General features: G+C 48.4%; 1 protein-coding gene across 1 annotated transcript in view; it reads right to left on the reverse strand.

Annotated features, from left to right (window-relative positions):
* The window catches only part of LOC108790619 (microtubule-actin cross-linking factor 1, isoforms 1/2/3/5-like), a 38250-nt gene that overhangs the window by 11055 nt on the left and 6094 nt on the right, over positions 1-21101 (reverse strand). Inside the window, exons 6-26 of the mRNA XM_018560927.1 lie at positions 20718-20802; positions 18451-18692; positions 18256-18375; positions 18004-18111; positions 16900-17118; positions 15494-15697; positions 15099-15324; positions 12524-12750; positions 11729-11855; positions 11152-11330; positions 10440-10541; positions 10068-10169; positions 9297-9437; positions 8871-9026; positions 8141-8338; positions 5889-6017; positions 3682-3852; positions 3440-3595; positions 2771-2977; positions 1490-1612; positions 1236-1405 (exon numbers count right to left, since the gene is read on the reverse strand). Coding sequence (XP_018416429.1) covers positions 1236-1405; positions 1490-1612; positions 2771-2977; positions 3440-3595; positions 3682-3852; positions 5889-6017; positions 8141-8338; positions 8871-9026; positions 9297-9437; positions 10068-10169; positions 10440-10541; positions 11152-11330; positions 11729-11855; positions 12524-12750; positions 15099-15324; positions 15494-15697; positions 16900-17118; positions 18004-18111; positions 18256-18375; positions 18451-18692; positions 20718-20802 — 3392 coding nt within the window. The remainder of the gene's footprint in view (positions 1-1235; positions 1406-1489; positions 1613-2770; positions 2978-3439; positions 3596-3681; positions 3853-5888; positions 6018-8140; positions 8339-8870; positions 9027-9296; positions 9438-10067; positions 10170-10439; positions 10542-11151; positions 11331-11728; positions 11856-12523; positions 12751-15098; positions 15325-15493; positions 15698-16899; positions 17119-18003; positions 18112-18255; positions 18376-18450; positions 18693-20717; positions 20803-21101) is intronic.

Here is a 21101-nt window from a genome sequence, read left to right on the forward strand (position 1 = left end):
GACAAACACATACAAAATTTCCAACAATATATGACAATACACAGATAATTCATCAGTCGCTGGCTCCTGAACTGTATGATCCTTTTGGGGTAGGGGGAAGGGTTAGTGTTCAGGGTTAGTATAGTTTTAGAATTTTAGGGTTTCAGGAATCATCATCACTACACAAAATATTTCCAGCACACTATAAGGGGTCTATTGATATCAAAATTCAAGGAGCCTTTTGCCCTGTGAATCTTTCCGAAGGTTCCTTCCATGCTAATAGATGCAAAAAGGAATGTTCTTAGACCGGGCTGTCCTATAATGAGGCAGCCTGAAGCTAACTCTTTGGGTCATGTGGAGAGTGGCATACACATCTCCCTGCCCAGCAGTCTTAGCAACCTGGGACGCTCTGGCCGGTGTCCCATTCAGCCAGGGGCGGACTGGGCCGGGGGGCAGGGTGGCAATTGCCCCCCGGGCCTCTCCGATGCCGTAGCGAGCTGCCAGACCTGCCCGCCCGCATCCACGCTCCACACACCGCACCTCCTCCCTGCCTCACATCACCCGACCATTCACACTACCGTTACATGGATGGCAAAAGTGGCAGACGGGCAAGGAGAAGGCGGGGGGAAGAGGCAGAGCGGGAGGGAGGCCAAGTTGCTGCACCATGGGCCTCTAGGTTGTACTTGCCCCCTGGGCTAAAAGTTGCCAGTCAGCCCCTGCATTCAGCTCCTGGCAACCAGTGACGTCAGTGGGTGGGCCAGCAGCAAAAGCTGGACGAGAGATGATGCAGAGGCCCCCGCCCAACCACAACCTACCACCCGCCCCCCTGTAGCGTGCACACCACCTTGGCCGCCTCAGGTGATGAAAATGCTAGGGATGTCCCTGTTCTCAGATATATTTTCTTTTCTGGTCAAATGGAAGTATTTAAATACTGCAGTTTGGCCACTAGATGGAGCTAAGGAGGATAATACATATTTATTCCCTATGCTCCATCTAGTGGACATAATGTAGTATTACATTATATACATTCAACTTGAAATATATATCTAAGCATTCCTTTTTGCATCTACTTGCACATTCAGAAAGATTTGTAGGGCGAATGGCTATGTGAATTGACTATAGATAGACCCCCAATTATCAGGCCATGACACTATAACGGCAGCGAAAATCCATCCACCGATGGAATGTCACATCTGCAGCAAAACTGCGCCAATCTCTGGAAGACGGAGAATTTCTATCCCATCATACGTACATACCTCTCGGTCGACCTGTTGCAGACATGCTCCCAGCGCTCTCTCAGCTCCCCGAGCGATTCGTCCATCTTCTGCCCATCCTCCGGCAATCGGATCTTCTCTCGGAGAGCGCGGCCGCTCCGCAGGGTCGCCTCATACACGGGACGCTTGGAGCGGAAGACTTTCTGAAAGTCCTGTGGGGGGGATACCATGTGACACAATCAGGTAAAGTAAAATGATATAATTCGGGGCTCTGTGAGTTCTGAAGGTCGCCCTACCTTGTGCTGGCCCAGCTGCTGCTTGATGTGCTCCTGGCTGACGCTGGTGTCGATCTTCTGGGAGTCCAAACTCTGGTCCGCTTCCTGGAGCCAGTCCAGAAGCATCCGCCGGGACTCGGTGTACTGCGGGGGCAAAACACTCCGTTCAGAACTATACAGTGCAGTGCGATGCAGCCTCTGAGGGTGCCACCATTCAGTACAATTCAACCCAAATCAATTCTTCAGCACCCCAAAAGTGCAAATTGACTAAAACCATAATCAGCCCTGCTAATGATGGACGGGGGCGGGGCTTAATAACAGCTGAAATGACTAAGTAAGCTGCTCAGCATCCTCTTCACTTCCCAAAACAGACATCAGGGGGCGCTGTACTCAGAGACAATGAATGAGAACCCCGGAGGCTGGCTCAGGACAAGAAGATCGCATTCAGGACAATATAGCCAATCAGGATTGCTTAATCTTATCCAGTAGGAGGCACATCAATGTACAATGAGACACAATGGCTGCCTATTGGTACACAAGTAACGGGAACGGACTTTCCCCTCCTTGGTACATGGAGAGCCACAGAGAACCTTGTTAAACATTCTATATATTCCATGTATTGCACCCAAGCTGGGTACCGGACATGACACAAACAGAGGTTATAATCAGGCCCTAGATGTGGCACCTACAGGGGTTATTACAATCAGCTAACAGACACGACACCGAGGATATTATAATTGGGTACCAGACGTGGCACAAATACTATTGAGTGTGGCACAGCTTATTAAAAGGTGGCACAGCTCTTTGAATGGTGTCACAGCTCATTGAATGGTGTCACAGCTCATTGAATGGTGGCACAGCTCATTGAATGGTGGCACAGCTCATTGAATGTTGGCACAACTCATTGAATAGGGTCACAGCTCATTGAATGGTGTCACAGCTCATTGAATGGACACAACTAATTGAATTGTGGCACAGCTCAGTTAATGGTGGCACAGCTCATTGAATGGTGGCACAGCTCATTGAATGGTGTCACAGCTCATTGAATGGTGGCACAGCTCATTGAATGGTGGCACAGCTCATTGAATGGTGGCACAGCTCATTGAATGGTGGCACAGCTCATTGAATGGTGGCACAGCTCATTGAATTGTGGCACGGCTCATTGAATGGTGGCACAGCTCATTGAATGGTGGCACAGCTCTTTGAATAGTGGCACATGTTGAAAGAAACTGATCTATTTCTGTGGCACATTATCGTGGGACTTGGAGTAAAGCTTCTGATGGAAGCTGAAGGAGGACTCACTTGCTTGGCTTGTCTCCGGGACTCCTCCAGACTGCGGCCCCTCTCGGCCGCCCTCTCCTGCACCTTCCCCAGCCGCTCCCGGGCGCCCTGCACCAGGGACTGGGTCATGTCCCCTTCCTGTTTCCGACTCACATCCTTGAGACGGGAGCAGACTGACTCCAGGCTGGACAGCTTGTCCTCGTTCAGCTGGATCTCCTGCACCAGACCCTGAGGAAGAAACATTGCACATTCCACTAAGTGGCAGCAACACAACTAGCACCAGGCTGCCCACAACAAGGGATTATGTGCCAAAATGGGCACGTTCCCCGGAGATCCTTTGGCTGCAGTACTTTCCAAGTCACTGACCCATAACATGTAGCTCAGTAGTCCTTACATCACTTACTGAATACTTGTGCTGAGTCAAAGGCTGAGGTATGTATTGAAGCTAAAGGATACGCATGACAGCCAGGCAGTTGGCATTTTAAAAGGTCAGCATATACATATTTCATGGTAGACGTCTATAAATAACCCTTACAAATCTATGTTTCTGTGTGCAGTGAGTCATTCTATAAGTACCACCGTATATACTCATTACATATTCAGGTTCTACTTCCTACTCAATGCTATCATAGTGACTGTGCTTCACTGTTCTATTGCCCTCCCAAAGCAGGTCTATGGCCTTCCACACACCTTGTGTTCTTGAATCTGATTGGTGACGGTCTCTAAGATGATGCTGGGTGGTCCGGCCGTGTTGAGTCGCCCCTCTGCTTGGCCGATCCACTGAGACACTTCCTGCATGGTGCTGTGGAACTCTGTTATCATCGCCAACCCATCCGACAAGCACGCCTGTCACACACAGCATGGGGTCAGGGGTGAGGGACAGAGAGCACATAACCCCCATAATGGAGCCGCCACAACTCCCCTGCACTCACCTTTCTGTCCTGCACCTTGGTGTATGCGCTCTCCCACTTTTGCTCCAGGATCCGTAGCTGGTGCTCAACGCTGGAGCCTCGCGGGTGAGGGCTGGAGGCCAGGAGGCGCTGGAGACGGTCCCGCACGCTGTTGTATGTGTGCTGCTTAGACTCCATCTCTTTACACAGATCCTGTGTGATCAGAGGTGTAACATATCCAGTGTTAATGTGAAGCAAGAAGAGAGAGAGGTGGGCAGGGTGCAGGAGGTGGAGGAGAGGAAACAGAGTGCAGGAGGCAGAGGAAATATAGCAGAGTGCAGGAGGCAGAAGAAAATACAGCAGAGTGCAAGAGGCAGAGGGAATACAGCAGAGTGCAGGAGGCAGAGGGAATACAGCAGAGTGCAGGAGGCAGAGGGAATACAGCAGAGTGCAGGAGGCAGAGGGAATACAGCAGAGTGCAGGAGGCAGAGGGAATACAGCAGAGTGCAGGAGGCAGAGGGAATACAGCAGAGTGCAGGAGGCAGAGGAAATATAGCAGAGTGCAGGAGGCAGAAGAAAATACAGCAGAGTGCAAGAGGCAGAGGGAATACAGCAGAGTGCAGGAGGCAGAGGGAATACAGCAGAGTGCAGGAGGCAGAAGAAAATACAGCAGAGTGCAGAAGGAAGAGGGAATAGAGCAGAGTGCAGGAGGCAAAGGAAATATAGCAGAGTGCAGGAGGCAGAGGAAATACAGCAGGGTCCCGGAGCCAGAGGGAATACAGCAGAGTGCAGGAGGCAGAGGGAATACAGCAGGGTCCCGGAGCCAGAGGGAATACAGCAGGGTCCCTGAGCCAGAGGGAATACAGCAGAGTGCAGGAGGCAGAAGAAAATACAGCAGAGTGCAGGAGGCCGAGGGAATACAGCAGAGTGCAAGAGGAAGAGGGAATACAGCAGAGTGCAGGAGGCAGAGGGAATACAGCAGAGTGCAGGAGGCAGAGGGAATACAGCAGAGTGCAGGAGACAGAAGAAAATACAGCAGAGTGCAGGAGGCAGAAGAAAATGCAGCAGAGTGCAGGAGGTAGAGGGAATACAACAGGGTGCAGGAGGTAGAGGAAATACAGCAGAGTGCAGGAGGCAGAAGAAAATACAGCAGAGTGCAGGAGGCAGAGGCAATACAACAGGATGCAGGAGGTAGAGGAAATACAGCAGAGTGCAGGAGGCAGAAGAAAATACAGCAGAGTGCAGGAGGCAGAGGCAATACAACAGGATGCAGGAGGAAGAGGAAATATAGCAGAGTGCAGGAGGAAGAGGGAATACAGCTGAGTGCAGGAGGCAGAGGAAATACAGCCGAGGGCAAGAGACAGATAAAATACAGTAGAGTGCAGAAGGCAAAGGTAATACAAAAGGGTGCAGGAGGAAGAGGGAATACAGCAGAATGTGGAAAGCTAAAAAAAATGCAGCACACAGATACAACACAGATCCTGTGCAATCAGAGGTGTAACATAACCAGTGCTAATGTAAAGGAAGAAGAGAAAGATGGGCAGGGTGCAAGAGGCAGACAGGTGATGGAATATGGCAGGAAGCAGAGGAGAGGAAACAGAGTGCAGGAGGCAGAGGAAATATAGCAGAGTGCAGGAGGCAGAGGTGGGCAGGGTGCAGGAGGTGGATGAGAGGAGACAGAGTGCAGGAGCCAGATGAAATATAGCAGGGTTCATCGGGCAGAGGGAATACAGCAGAGGAGGCAGAGACTTAGAGCAAAATGTCAATGGAAGGGGTGGGGCAGGGAGGTAAAGCTCTGATAAACTAACATTGGGCAATATTTCTATATAAATCCTGTATAATAATATTTCAGAAATGAAGGAGGAAGAATGTAGAATGCAGGATCAAGCAATACTGGAGGTAGAAGAGAGCAGAGTGACAGAGGAAGGAGAATAATGGAACAGGAAAAAGGGATAAGGACCTCACAGAGTGCAGGATGAGCATAACCCATTGCATGGTGCAGGAGGGAAGTGTAATATGACAGGAGCAGAAGAGAGCGGGTATAACATTGCAGAGGAATTGGAGACTGAGAGAAGAAAGGAAAGATTTTGGATTGAAGTCTATGATGCATAAAGTGTAGTATGATGCAGGAGAAGGGGGCAGAGCAAACACACATTTAAGTTGAGTTGTTAAAACTCCAGCCAGCCAGCGCACCCAGTGACAAAGCACTGCCATATACTTATTGTACTTTTATAGCCGAGGTCCCTCACCAGGTGTTTGGTCAGAGCTTCTCTGGTGGATTCCGGATGACCCCACACAGGTTTGCAGAAGGACAGACGGGCCTCCACCTCTTCCAGCCACTGCAGAAGATCGGTGACCTCCAGGGCGACATCCTGCACCTATGAGAAGGGAGACAATAGATGGGCTGAGTCTTCACCAGAGCCTCTAAATATCAAGATGAGTTGATACAAATAATATAATGTGAAGGAAAATCCATTGCACATATTTAACAAACAGAATGTATGGAAAGGCCCAACCACTGCCCAGAGTTGATGAATGCTCATGCACGGCTCTTCACCTTCAGTAACTACTTGCAGGGCAGCCATCAGGGGGGTACGGCCGATACTCATGTAAGGGGCCCGGGCAGCCTGGGGGGCCCACCCGGGTCCCTTACATGACTATCGGCCGACGGAAAAGGGCGAGGAGGCGGAGGCCTGGCCCTAGCACCGCAGGGCCCCAACATTGCCGCTCCAGCGGCTTTGAGACAAGCTAGGGCCCCATCAGCGACGCTGCTCATCTGATGTCAGACTGCCGGAAGTGACATCACGTTTGTGACGTGACATTACTTCTGGCCGGTCCGGCGCCAGACGAGGCCATGTGTGCAGGTAAGAGGAGCTAGGAAGGAAGGAAGGAAAGGAGGGATGCAGCCCTGACCAGCCCACCTGAGATCCCTTCAGAGCCCACCATAGAAAGTCTCAGATGGGCTGTGCAGCATCTATGGTGGGCTCTGCAGGGTCACTCTCAGGTGGGTCCTCCGTCCAGCGCGTCACTAAGCCCTGCGTCCAGCGCGTCACTAAGCCCTGCGTCCAGCGGCGCGGTGGGGGGCCCGGCCTAAAGCTGTGTAAGGGGCCCCAAAATTTCTGATGGCTGCCCTGACTACTTGCTATATATATAGTTCATCAATACTCAATGCTCCCGTCTTTTATATCACCGGATTACCAAACCTGAACTAAGTGATCTTTCTCCAGCAGGAGGCTGAGAAGAAGGATGATCAGATGGGCCAAATATCAAAATCCGACATCAGATTGAGTTGTCTGGGGATCAGACTGAGTGAGGTCACAGACAGGACACAGCAGAAAACAGATGGACGCATACAGTACCAGGAGGGCCAGATGAGAATGGGATCAATAGCTAAACCAGGGAGCATCAGAAACAAAAAAATAAGCAGAACCAATATCGGAACACACAATGGTGGGCACTCTTGGAGGTACGGGTGATAGCGGATGAGCTTCCAGGAGGACTCTCCAATCCATGGTAAATTGCTCACAGTACAACCACCATGATGATAACCTTGGGGTGAACCATAACATGTTAAAGATGAGTCTGAGCACAGCATCCATAGGAGAAGGAACCAGCCATGGACAGGTGTGCAATGCACTGGTATCCGATTGGTCAACTCTATCACTTGCCCTTTGTAGACCCTCTTGGAGTATCTGCCATGAACTGTTCTATCTGGGCCAATGTTGGCTCACCATAGGACTGAACAGGGCTTTCTATTTTCCATCCCCCATCCATAGGAGAAGGAAGCAGCAATGGACCTGTGTGCACTGTACTGATGTCTGATTGGTCAACTCTATCATTAGGACTGTGTAGAAGACCCTCATGGAGTACCTGCAATGATGTGTTCCAGCCGGGCCAAAGTTGGCTCATCATAGTGTGAACAGGGCTTTTTTCCATCCACCCCAAATGTACAGTATACTGTATATATATTAAATGACTACACCCTGGTTATATATATAAATGGCAACATACATTCTGCAATTACAGAAAAATACCTCTTGATAGGAAGCCAGTGTCACTTCCTGTGAGCTAATCTAAAATCTAAAACAATGTTAGCCTTCCTAGCTATCTTCTGTGAACTACAGAACACCCCCCCCCCAGTCATGGAGATCAGAAGAGGAGGGAGGGTTGCATAGTCCTTTTCTAGGGTGACAACACTGTTCCTCCATAGGTATAGTACAGACAGTGAGCGTTGTCACCCTAGGGCAGGAAGTGTGTTACTGGCAGGATCACTAGGTGGAAAAAAGGAAAAGAAAACGAATGCAGCCATCACAGCTACGGACTGGTGAGCTGCAATATATGACATTTCTGGGTTTGCGTAGGCTTGACCCATTCAGTGTCGCCTATACTATTCGTGATTCAGGCAGACGGGCGAGCGTTTTAAACTCATCCTTGAAAAGACTGAAATCAGGAGGTATTAGTTTGCATGTAATCTTTGTGTTTTGGGCAGATTATAGAATACCCTGCTGAGGTCATTCTCCAGCTCCAGCTGTCGCCTCTCCGTCTCGCTCCGGACAAACTCCCACCGCTGTGTCAGTTCGCTCAGCCTGGCCTGGAGGGTCTCCGCGCCGTCGCCAAGAGAGGTCAGCAAGATTGCCCGTCCGGCCTCATCCACTGACTCCACTGTGCGGGTGTGAGAGAGGACGTCATTCCGCAGGACCTGCAGGGGGGCGACACACAACAATCACACTGTTACCTAGGGTGGTCTGCATGCAAATACAGTCTGCCTAGGAACGCCCACTCCTCCAGACTGACACCCACCCATCAAGGCATTTTATTAATTGCATAACTCCTCCCAAGAGCCAGCCCACTGCTTGCATCAAGACTACTGGTTCTTGAGAGAGGAATACTGAGGCAGGGTGCTGTGATGTTTTCAGAAAGCTATGTACAGCACCCTGATGGCTCCACCCACCAGCCATGATCTGCCTGCATTGCATAGAAAAGTCCTCCACCCACCCCAACTGTGAGTAGCGGAGGTGACATTGTTAGACTGTAATTATGTCCTTGTATCATATACACTTTGTGGCCAATATGTCACATACAACTCAATGCGTGCAGACATGGTCAAGGCTGCTCTGAAGGCAAATGGGGGCCCTAACTACCTAACAATAGGGAAGGTCTGCGGTGTGCATAGTTCTCTATTGTAGCACATTGAGGTCATTGTTGAATGAGTACGCTCCCAATGCACCCACCTTGTGTTTGGCCAGCTCGATCTCACAGGTTTGCAGGTCGGTACAAGGCTGGCGGGGCCCCTGGAGCTGCTCCTTGGTGTGGGAGAGCCAGTTCAGAAGCTCCTCCAGCTGGTTCTGGAACTGGCCAAGTCCCAGCAGGGCATCTTCTAGCTTGTGCTGTGAGGACAGTGACAAGAATTGTTAATGAAAGATCTCCACCTGAACCTCTGACTGTAACAATGTAGAATTGCCCTATGCTCTTATATTCGGCATGCAATGATGAACAACAAGTCCAAGCAGGCTGTCCTGTGGCTTCTGGTATCTATTATATGTCATTGCCGTTTGTTCAGCTATAAAAGTGCAATGAAGGAACAAAGACCAAACATCATATATCCGGCTTTCTTGGTTAATCGGTTATATATAACATTTGATGAAGATAAATGGCACCTGGCGGTTCACAGCCTCCTCCTCCAGCCGGTCCCAGCGCTCTCTGTAGTCACTCAGCTGCGATCCATCAGACTTGTCCAGGTTCTGGTGCCCGATGCTCTCCAGCTCCACTCGGTGCTGATACAGCTCCCTCTTAAATTCCTGTTCCCGAGACACACCATAGTAAGTTAAATGTTATCATTAGATGGGTGAAAAGCGGTCACTGACTTTGTATCCATGTCGGGCTCTAGAGACCTGCATGGGCCTATTCCTGCCCAAGGACCCACTATGACCCGTAGCTGAGCAAAGGTCCCCAGGGGGGGATTGAGGGTGCAGGTGGTGCACGCTAAGGTGGGGGGGAGGTGGATCATCTCACCAGCTTTAGCTCTGGCCAGCATCCCACCCAGCTCACTGAAGTCACTGGTTGCCTGGAGCTGAGCAGGACTCCCTGGCCAGCGTCCTGCTCATCTCAGGGCAACCAGTGACATCAGTGAGCTGGGTGGGACACCAGCTAGTGCACCCAGGTTGCTAAGAGCAAGGTGGGAAGATGTGTATGGCCCTTACACATCTTCCCGCCTGACTCTTAGCAACCTGGGACGCGCAGGCCCACTGCGAACAGAGCCATGTTGTTCTGCCTGCTGCCCGCCATGTGACCCAAAGAGATGCCGCCTCATTATAGGGACAGCCCTGCAGAAAAGTAATCCTAAAAAGGCCTGGGAGGTGCTGTTGCTATGTGTAAAAAGTCAAAAGATCAATTACAAATCTAAAAATCAGGATGTACTCTGCACATACCTTTAAGTCAGACAGCTGACGCCTCACCATGTCCAAGTCTCCACCCACGAGGAACTCCTCAGATAGGCGAGACTCAGCTACAAGCAGCCAATCCTGCAGCCTCTGTGGAAAGAGAAAAGCACAGTGAAGAAAGTCCTATGTCTTGGGAGAAATATAGAGATTAATGGTCAGTTATGATACATGCAGATGCCACATGTGCCTATATGAGAGAAGGAAATGATGGCTCTACATGAGAAGCTTGGATGGTTATTGGTATTTGTGTCATAATGTGCCCAGCCAATGACATCCTAAGATTGGTATCTCCTCCAAGGGTAATAAATGACATTTATCATCCTCCTATCACCCTGGTATAGGCTACACATAGCTCCATACCTGAACGGTCTCCTGGTATCGTAGTGTAACCTTCAGTTGATCCTCCAGATGTGCGTTGCGCTCACCCCAGAGCTTGCTCAGACCGTTCCAGGCCGCATACAGCTGAAGAGACAAGAGACGTTATCCTGGGTGCGCTTTGTACAGCAGAGTTCCACAAAGTCCAAAAAATAAAATAATGAATATCCTTTTTTTTCATGTTTAATTGAGCGATAACCACTGAAGGCTTCATTGTTGGCGTTATAGTGGACATCTCTACAGACCCATTTACACATCTGCACTGGAAACCTAAAGTGAACCTGTACATGCCAAAGTACACTTTAATGGTGGCCCCTCCAGCAGCACAAATTCATATTGTTTGTCTGCCATTAGGGAAAAAGGGAAAGCCCTGTGTTATCTCCAAGCGGCTACCTGGAGCTCACACAGGGCTAAGAGCTCTCTCCTCCCCCACTCACCACTGGGAGAAAGAGGGGCGAGTCATATGTGGTCCAATTATCATGCACCAGTGGGAGGAAGCTGCATGAATTTCATCTGGCCCAATCACCATGCATTGGTGGCTGGAAGAGGCACGGGTCACGTGTGGCCCAATTACCACACACCAGGGAAGGAATGGGTGTGAGTCACGTGGGGCCCAGTCACCACGTTACAGATGGCCCAACATCCACCACTGTTCGGAGGAAGGTCATGAGTCACATGTGACCCTATTACAACGCACCAGTGGGAGGAAGGGATGTAAGTCATAAGTCATGTACACCCCAATTAATATGGGTGGGCAAAAAGGGGCGTGGCTCACATATTGTCCAACCACCATGCACCAATGGGAGGAAGGGGCGTGAGCCACATGCTCCTCATAACTACAGGTACTGGTCATTTCTTTTACCTCCTGTTGGCCAACTGGAACAATGGGGGAGCAAAGTTAGCGTGAATATGTGCAGCTGGTGTGCATGGATGATGCTCAAGTTTGCTTGAAGGTCACACATATTTTTGGGTCTCAAGCAGGATTTGGATGTAGTAAAAGACAGTCCTGGAAGACACCTCTCACTGAAGCCATGGAAGGGACACCTGATGTCCTGCAATCATCAATTTTGAAGGCCCATTACCAACCACAGGCAGCTATTCACACCTAAGTTTCCAAGTTTCCATTCCTGGAAAGTGTGAATGAGCCCTGCTTGGTGTAGATCTTCTGATGTGTCATAGTACAGACCACTGCTTACAGTATACACATTTTATAAGGCAATGGCAAATTATTCTTCTGCTTATAAAACTCATAAATCTATCATTGCATATCCTACTTGCCTCATCCAGGCTCTTGGTTACATCTGGCTTGTCCATGTCCCCACATGAAGACATCAGGTCCACTCCAAGGGAGCCCAGTACATCCAGCTCATTCTGCAGATTGTCAATGTCTTCCCGGAGAGCCTGGTGGTGGAGGGAGGACAATCATAATTACATATGCACATGGTGAGAGTTTATTTTGTGGAGACCCTACGAGATCAGAATTGCAGGCATGTCACTACAAAGGTGCAGCACTGCCCACACGCTTCCTATGACTGTCTGCCCATCTTCTTCTAAACTGCTAAATTGCTGGGTACAGCTAGGTGGACGAAAGAAATCCCAGGTGAAGCTTTCCAGGAATTCTCTAACTTTTAGATGCATATGAACACAAATCATTCTTTTAAACTTAAAGGTGTGTGCCAGACAATAAAAAAAAATGTTGTATTTCAACTTACAGGGATAGTTTACCTGCCCAGTGGCTCTAATTTTGGACCCCCCCCCCTTCTGCACCTGACTGTACTGATAATTAAAGCCCTCTAATGCGAGCCTGTAAAAACATGGACACCATGTTCTATGGTTCCAGACTCATCCTCTTGCCCACAGCAACTCAAACAAAGTGGAGCAAGAAATTGAGTTTTCCCAATTCAAAGTCATGTGAAAAGAGGATGCTGTCCCGTGGGAAGCCACAATCTATATTGGATTACAGATAAAAATCTTGGACTTTTAGAATATTCCCTCGATATTTTCTAACAATGCCCTTTATATCTTTCCTGAGAAAGAAGTTGTACAGTTGCTCCGAGCTTCTTCTTTACCTGCATAGCATCCAACCGGGTTCTGATAGAGTCAGGGTCAGGGCTGGGTTGTTCTGTATCCAGGACCATCTGCTGGGTGTCTCCGAGATTGACCGCCAGGTCAGAGAGACTGACCCAGAACCTTTCTGCCAACATGAGAAGTCCAGACAGCCAAGAATCGTGCTCCTCTGTGCGGCCACACAGCTGCTTCCAGTCTGCCAATAACGCTTCTGTCCGTTGCTGGAGTCCTGCAAATATGTGGAGGTCTGTTAGAGGAGCCACCAAAGGGGATAAAAGGAGAAAGAACAGCCAGAAGAAATATGTAATACTGGAGAAATGTAAGTCCAGCATCTGTGGAGCTCAAAGGAGCTATGGGTTATGTTTAGGGTGAGGGGTGATGGTGAGAGGTATGGGTTGTGTTTAGGGTTAGGGGTGATGGTGAGAGAGGTATGGGTTGTGTTTAGGGTTAGGGGTGATGGTGAGAGGTATGGGTTGTGTTTTGGGTTAGGGGTGATAGTGAGAGGTATGGGTTGAGTTTATGGTTAGGTGTGTTGATGGGAGGTATGGGTTGTGTTCAGGGTTAGGGGTGATGGTCAGAGGTATGTTAGATAGGTCTGTTAGAGGAGCCACCAAAGGGGATAAAAGGAGAAAGAACAGCCAGAAGAAATATGTAATACTGGAGAAATGTAAGTCCAGCATCTGTGGAGCTCAAAGGAGCTATGGGTTATGTTTAGGGTGAGGGGTGATGGTCAGAGGTATGGGTTGTGTTTTGGGTTAGGTAGGTTGATGGGAGGTATGGGTTGTGCTCAGGGTTAGGGGTGATGGTCAGAGGTATGGGTTGAGTGTAGGGTTAGGTGTGTTGATGGGAGGTATGGGTTGTGTTCAGGGTTAGGGGTGATGGTCAGAGGTATGGGTTGTGTTTTGGGTTAGGGGTGATGGTGAGAGGTATGGGTTGAGTTTAGGGTTAGGTGTGTTGATGGGAGGTATGGGTTGTGTTCAGGGTTAGGGGTGATGGTCAGAGGTATGGGTTGTGTTTTGGGTTAGGGGTGATGGTGAGAGGTATGGGTTGTGTTTAGGGTTAGGTGTGTTGATGAGAGGTATGGGTTGTGTTCAGGGTTAGGGGTGATGGTGAGAGGTATGGGTTGAGTGTAGGGTTAGGTGTGTTGATGGGAGGTATGGGTTGTGTTCAGGGTTAGGGGTGATGGTCAGAGGTATGGGTTGTGTTTAGGGTTAGGGGTGATGGTGAGAGGTATGGGTTGTGTTTAGGGTTAGGTGTGTTGATGGGAGGTATGGGTTGTGTTCAGGGTTAGGGGTGATGGTCAGAGGTATGGGTTGTGTTTTGGGTTAGGGGTGATGGTGAGAGGTATGGGTTGTGTTTAGGGTTAGGTGTGTTGATGGGAGGTATGGGTTGTGTTCAGGGTTAGGGGTGATGGTCAGAGGTATGGGTTGTGTTTTGGGTTAGGGGTGATGGTGAGAGGTATGGGTTGTGTTTAGGGTTAGGTGTGTTGATGGGAGGTATGGGTTGTGTTCAGGGTTAGGGGTGATGGTCAGAGGTATGGGTTGTGTTTTGGGTTAGGGGTGATGGTGAGAGGTATGGGTTGTGTTTAGGGTTAGGTGTGTTGATGGGAGGTATGGGTTGTGTTCAGGGTTAGGGGTGATGGTCAGAGGTATGGGTTGTGTTTTGGGTTAGGGGTGATGGTGAGAGGTATGGGTTGTGTTTAGGGTTAGGTGTGTTGATGGGAGGTATGGGTTGTGTTCAGGGTTAGGGGTGATGGTCAGAGGTATGGGTTGTGTTTTGGGTTAGGGGTGATGGTGAGAGGTATGGGTTGTGTTTAGGGTTAGGTGTGTTGATGGGAGGTATGGGTTGTGTTCAGGGTTAGGGGTGATGGTGAGAGGTATTGGTTGAGTGTAGGGTTAGGTGTGTTGATGGGAGGTATGGGTTGAGTGTAGGGTTAGGTGTGTTGATGGGAGGTATGGGTTGAGTTTAGGGTTAGGTGTGTTGATGGGAAGTATGGGTTGTGTTCAGGGTTAGGGGTGTTACCAAAAAATTACTAGTTTATGGTTAGCATTATGGACATGCTGATGCCACAAATTGCAATCGTAAAACAAAATTAGGAGTTGAGTTGAGAATTAGAGTTAGTGAGTTAAGGATTGGGTCCAGGGTTAGAGGTTGGGAAAAGAGGCTGGATTAAGGGTTAGAGATTAAGAATTGGGGTAAAGCTGGGGTACCTTTAAAGATCTAGGTTAAGGGATAGAAATAGGAGGTAAGCTGAGGGTTAGAATTAGAGGTTAGAAACAGGTGTTGGTTGAGTTTAGGGTTGGGGATTAGGAAGAGGTTCTTGGTAGAGGTTGAGAGGTGAGAGGTTAGGGTTGGAGTAAACTATTTAATATTACAATGTTGGGTATTATTAGTGTCACAGAAGAGCCATAGTTTGTTGGTGGTGAAATGTCATACATTGCGGACCTTTGCTCTAATGTTCAAGCAGCAAAAACAAAAAGATTCCAGCGTGGCCGGGAACAGATGAGCTTTTGGTCATGTCTCATTCAAACAGAAGCCGAAACACTGTGACCGGAGTGACATCTGGAAGACAAATACCCTGTGATTCTTTAGCATCATCTGGAAGGCTGGAAGCCAGCTCACTGCCCTGTCTGCTGATGTTCTCCAGAGCGACTCCCAGTTTCTCCAGCTCAGCTTGAACTTGAGAGTTTTCTTGAAGCTGTTCCCGAATCCGAGAGGGCTCCCCGCGTACAGACGTAGAGCTCTTCGTCCGACTCTTGAGCCGCTCCAAGCTCTCAGACATCATATCTATCCTCTCACTGATCTATAGGTAAGGTACAAGACTTGGCAGGTTACTCTATGGCTACGGGGAACAATGAGAACCACACAGGAGATAGATAAGACATAATAGAACATACTAGACAGTGGCTGTAGAAAGAATGATGTATTTATTGGTGTTGGGAGATTATCACAGATAATGAAAGAAAACTGACCTGGCTATATCGGGGAACGGTATCCTCGAGGACAGCAGCTGCCTGGCGGACGGCCTCCCGGATGGCACAATACCGTTTCTCTGCACATTCAAATCTTTGCTGGAATACAGAACTCTCTTCGGGACACAACTCAGACAGCTTACAGGCGACTCGGTGTAGTTTGGTGACAAGTGGCTTATGTTCAGCAACCACCTCCCGCAGAGCCTGGTACAGTGACCAACAAACACAAGTTAATGGCTCTATATTTAGGATGTATCTGTGTTATATTCAGCAGCTCTGGATGGACAGTTGGATAAATGGCTCTATATATAGGATGTATCTAATCTATAAACCAATGGCTTTGGATGGACAGTTGGATAAATGGCTCTATATTTGGCATGTATCTGGTCTATAAACCGGCGGCTCTGGATGGACAGTTGGATAAATGGCTCTATATATAGGATGTATCTGGTCTATAAACCGGCGGCTCTGGATGAACAGTTGGATAAATGGCTCTATATATAGGATTTATTTGGTCTATAAACCGGCGGCTCTGGATGGACAGTTGGATAAATGGCTCTATATATAGGATGTATCTGGTCTATAAACCGGCGGCTCTGGATGGACAGTTGGATAAATGGCTCTATATATAGGATGTATCTGGTCTATAAACCGGCGGCTCTGGATGGACAGTTGGATAAATGGCTCTATATATAGGATGTATCTGGTCTATAAACCGGCTGCTCTGGATGGACAGTTGGATAAATGGCTATATATATATAGGATGTATCTGGTCTATAAACCGGCGGCTCTGGATGGACAGTTGGATAAATGGCTTTTGATATAGGATGTATCTAATCTATAAACCGGCGGCTCTGGATGAACAGTTGGATAAAAGGCTCTATATATAGGATGTATCTGGTCTATAAACCGGCGGCTCTGGATGGACGGTTGGATAAAAGGCTCTATATTTAGGATGTATCTGGTCTATAAACCGGCGGCTCTGGATGGACGGTTGGATAAAAGGCTCTATATTTAGGATGTATCTGGTCTGTAAACCAGCAGCTCTGGATAGTTGGCTAAATAGTTCTATATTTAAGAACAATATCATCTATAAACCGGTGGCTGTGGATGGACAGTTGGCTAAATGACTCGAATTTGTAGTCTGTAACAGATTGTATATTGTATGGATTATCCTCCCAGTAAGGGGCATGTTGTATATTGTATGGGTTATTATCCCAAGAAGGGGCAGATTGTACATTGTACAGGTTCTCCTCCCAGGAAGAGCAGATTGTATACTGTACAGGATATGATCCCAGGAAAGGGAAGACTGTATATTTTACGGGTTATCCTCCCAGAAAGGGAAAGCTTGTATATTGCTCACATGTACACCATCCTATACAGATTATCATGCGCCTCCTACTCACCTGCAGTCTCTCTTGTTGTTCCCTGAAATCTCCGGAGAGGCCACAGTTAGGAGATCTTTGCGGTAAGTCGAACTCTGCCTCCTCTATCCAGGGCAGCAGCTCCTCCTCAGCTTCTGAAAACTGGGCAAGCATGGTGAGGGTGTGCTCCAGAGCAGGGGGCGAGGAGGTCACCTGGGCCGCTATACGTGGACACTTCTCCTTCAGGGACTCCAGAGACGCCTGGGGGGGACATATCCAAGCTTAGCTTCATTGAGTTCTGTACTCATCCAAAGCAATCACATAACATCATTTTAGAAAATGTCCTCTTATGAAAAACACTTATGGCCCCATTACAGATGAGTTAACATGCATTTTTTTGATCATTGCCACATGTTGATTCACTGTGAATGGGTTCTTCATTAACCACAAAGCGCAATACAGCACACCTGCATTATTTTTCCCAATGCTACGCAACAGACAGAGGGTTCCTATATGTGCGTTGTGCTGTGCTGAAGGATAATATGGCTTGTTTACACTGTATATGCATGTTGGGGTGCCATTCCCTCTACCTTCATCAGCGTGTCAGTTCCTGCACTGCATGTGAGCTGCCCTCCAACCTTCTTCAGTGTCATTTCAGCATTTTCTCATTTTATATGAATATTTTGCTTTTGTATGATAATGGGGTTCTACTTGAGGGAGAAAAATAAGAACTCCGTCATCAAGGGGGCAGCTCTGACACCAGGAAGCAAAGCCCTGCTTCTACTGAGATCAATTGCAGGAACATCACAGGCAATACTGGTGACTAGTCCTTTGTCCTCTGCTTGGGTACAGTTTCAAAAGCACAGGTCCTCTTTAAGCTTTGTCTCCTTTGCAGTAGTCTTGCCCTCTATGGTATATGGCTGCCTGCGGTTACCTTGTGGCACAGACAGGCTCTGCACTCAGCAATGTTCTAAAGTAATGAATGGCGACGAAGCTATTTCTACTTCCTCCTATCCTCCTTCAGGACAAGGGTTGACCCTCAACATGGTCCTTCCAAAGTACACTAAAACCATATGATAGTGGGAAGGATAAGATGGAATGAACGTGTAAAGACAAGAAGAATTTGGATACTTGCACCCTCCTCACCTGCAACCGATCCTGGGTGGCCTGTGGGCACAAGGTCAGCAGAATGTCAGAGATACCCAGCAGCCTTTCGGTGATGCCGCAGTGTTGTAGAACGTCCACGGCCATCAGCTATCCAAGAGAAAAAGCCAAAGCTCTAGTCCACACATAGGAGATGAGACATCCACTTACTGTGGGGGTGGTAATGATGATGACCCCCTATAACCTGTCATGTCTTCCCCGTGGACTCATCCCAGGCCTGCCCACCCTCATCACCTTATGATCCCTCATCTGCGCCTTTAAGGCCTCCACATCCAGTGTGACTCGACTCAGCTTCTCCAGATGTCGCTCAGCGTCACGAAGATGAGACAACTCAGTCAGAACAACCTGGTCCAGCTGAAATCAAAATGGAGAAAGTCAGGATAGTCATAGCAGGAATGTGAACCCCCTTACTGTTTATTGGTCACCCACCTTTTCTGTGTCACTGGCACTTAGCATGCTGCGTTCCCCACCGCCTTCCCCGCTCACAGAAGATGCCAGCTTCTCCATCCGGCCCAGCCACAGGGAAATGTCTTCCTGAGAGGGGTCTAGGTGTTCTGTGGCTTGTAAAGTTTGTTCTGTTCTCTGGAGCATGTCACCAGCGCTCTGAGCTACAATAATATACCGGACCCGCAGAGCGTCCATCTTTTCTTGGCAAAGCTGAGATTCCTCTCCTAAAAGATGTTAGACACAAGACATGAGATTCCACCACACAATGATATCACACACCGTGCAACCAAGAACAACCGGAAAGCTCCTAATTGTTATGCCACACCCCTCTAACAAAGAGCACCTCCTAACATAGAGAATTCTGCTAACACAAAGCACCCAACTGACACAAAGCACCCCAATAACACAAAGCACCCTGGTAATAAACTGGGCAACCCCTTACACAGGTCATACTGCTAAGCACCCAAAAACAAAACAAAATTATGGTCACAGATAGTCTAGAACGCCCTTATCACCCCAGAGGAACCTTGGAATAATTTCCAGGTCTCAGGCAACCCCTGCTATAATTATTCCATCTACTCAATTAACATGAAACAAATCATAATGACCAGAAAGGAAAAGTCGACCATAAAAATTGTCATCTCCTCCTAGGTTGGTTGTCATTGAAGAAAGGTCCCCCTATTGGTGGTCAGTAGAGGAGATCCCTCTTTTCATTGCTAGTCAGTGGAAAAGATTTCCCGGCAATGGTCAGTGAAACTTAGTGGTCAGTGGAGAAAACCCTAGCCCTGTGCAAAGTGCCCCCCCTGTATTGATGGCCAGTGGTGAAGGATACCCTTATATTGATGGTCAGCAGCGAAAGGCCCCCTTATATTGATGATCAGCAGCAAAGGGACCCCTTAAATTAATGGCCAGTGGTGAAAGACACCCTTATATTGATGGTCAGTGGTGAAGGACACCCTTATATTGATGGTCAGCAATGAAGGGTCCCCTCAAATTGATGGCCAGTGGTGAAAGACACCCTTATATTGATGGCCAGTGGTGAAGGATACCTTTACATTGATGGCCAGTGGTGAAGGATACCTTTATATTGATGGCCAGTGGTGAAGGATACCTTTATATTGATGGTCAGCAGCGAAAGGCCCCCTTTATTTTGATGGCCAGTGGTGAAGGGCCCCTTATATTGATAGCCAGTGGTGAAGGGCCCCTTATATTGAAGGTCAGTGGTGAAGGGCCCCTTATATTGAAGGTCAGTGGTGAAGGGCCCCTTATATTGAAGGTCAGTGGTGAAGGGCCCCTTATATTGAAGGCCAGTGGTGAAGGATACCTTTATATTGATGGCCAGTGGTGAAGGGCCCCTTATATTGAAGGTCAGTGGTGAAGGGCCCCTTATATTGAAGGTCAGTGGTGAAGGGCACCCTTTACATTACTGATCAGCAGCAAAGAACCCCCATACATATTTCTGGTCAGTGGGACAAGGACCCTCATATTGGTGGGCAGCTGGAAGAAGAATGCCCCTTACATTAGTGGTTACGGTAGTTATGGAATCCTCTGCAGTAAACCTGTCTGAGAAAGGCTGTTCTAGGCCATTGCTCACAATTTCTGCTCTCACTAAACTTTATTTGGTATGAATTTAGGAGCGATCTGCAGAACGTTTAAAAACATTTGTGACGTTAACCTTTGGCAGGGGAATCCTTTTCTCCATTTCTTTCACGAGAACCTGTCACCAGGTGATGCAAACCAAACTACTCCTGCAGAGAGTCATCCGGCTCATGGTGGCTCAGTATCTGTACCACACCCCGACCACCAACCAGATCCGGAGAAAGAACTTTCCGCCATTCTGTCTACCTTCAAGTCAATGTTTCCCTTCATTGGGACATCACCACTTCCCAAGTTGAACCTTTATAACCTGGGGACAGCGAGTGACCCTAATATTACTGTTTTCTATACAGTTCTGTTCTTCCTAATTCATAGATTGTTAGCTCTGCAGTCCAGTATCACTGGAATCCCCTCACCTTCTCCAGTCAGTGTCTTTTTCTGCTCTAGTGTCACTGACGATTGCAGGATGAGCCTGGCTGTCTTACCTTGACCTCTTCCTGAATGTATCTTCTGCCCAGCACAGCCGGTGGGGCTCAGCAGGTGAACGGTGACCCCCCGGTAGTATAGGAACTCATTAGTAACACAACCAGCAAATCACATTCCTCCCCTACCATTCTCACTGATCTACGTCTCCGCCCAGTCAGTCCATTTACCTGACAGCAGTTCCAGGATCACCTGACCCTTCTCTAGAACCATGTCCAGATCTCCCGGCTTACTCTGGATCTCCACACACAGATCCTGGAAGGAGGAAACAGTCAGTAAATATGGCGGTTATTTTTCATGAAGGAAATTTTAATATACACTATATTGCCATAGGACGCCTTCCCAGAAGAGGCGGAGCTGTTATAGCGGCAAAGGGCGGAGCCAACCCTATACTGAACCCCACGGACTAAGACTGGGATGCCATTAAAGTTCATGTGCGTTTAAACGCACTTTTGGTGATATAGTGTATATCAGTTACAGTATGTCTGAGGTTAATGGTTGGTCTCTTAAAGTGTATGTATACTACATTTTTTTACATTTTAGATAGGAAAGGT

Source organism: Nanorana parkeri, unplaced genomic scaffold (genome assembly GCF_000935625.1).
Source record: "Nanorana parkeri isolate BGI_ZX_2015 unplaced genomic scaffold, ASM93562v1 scaffold488, whole genome shotgun sequence".
NCBI lineage: Eukaryota > Metazoa > Chordata > Amphibia > Anura > Dicroglossidae > Nanorana > Nanorana parkeri.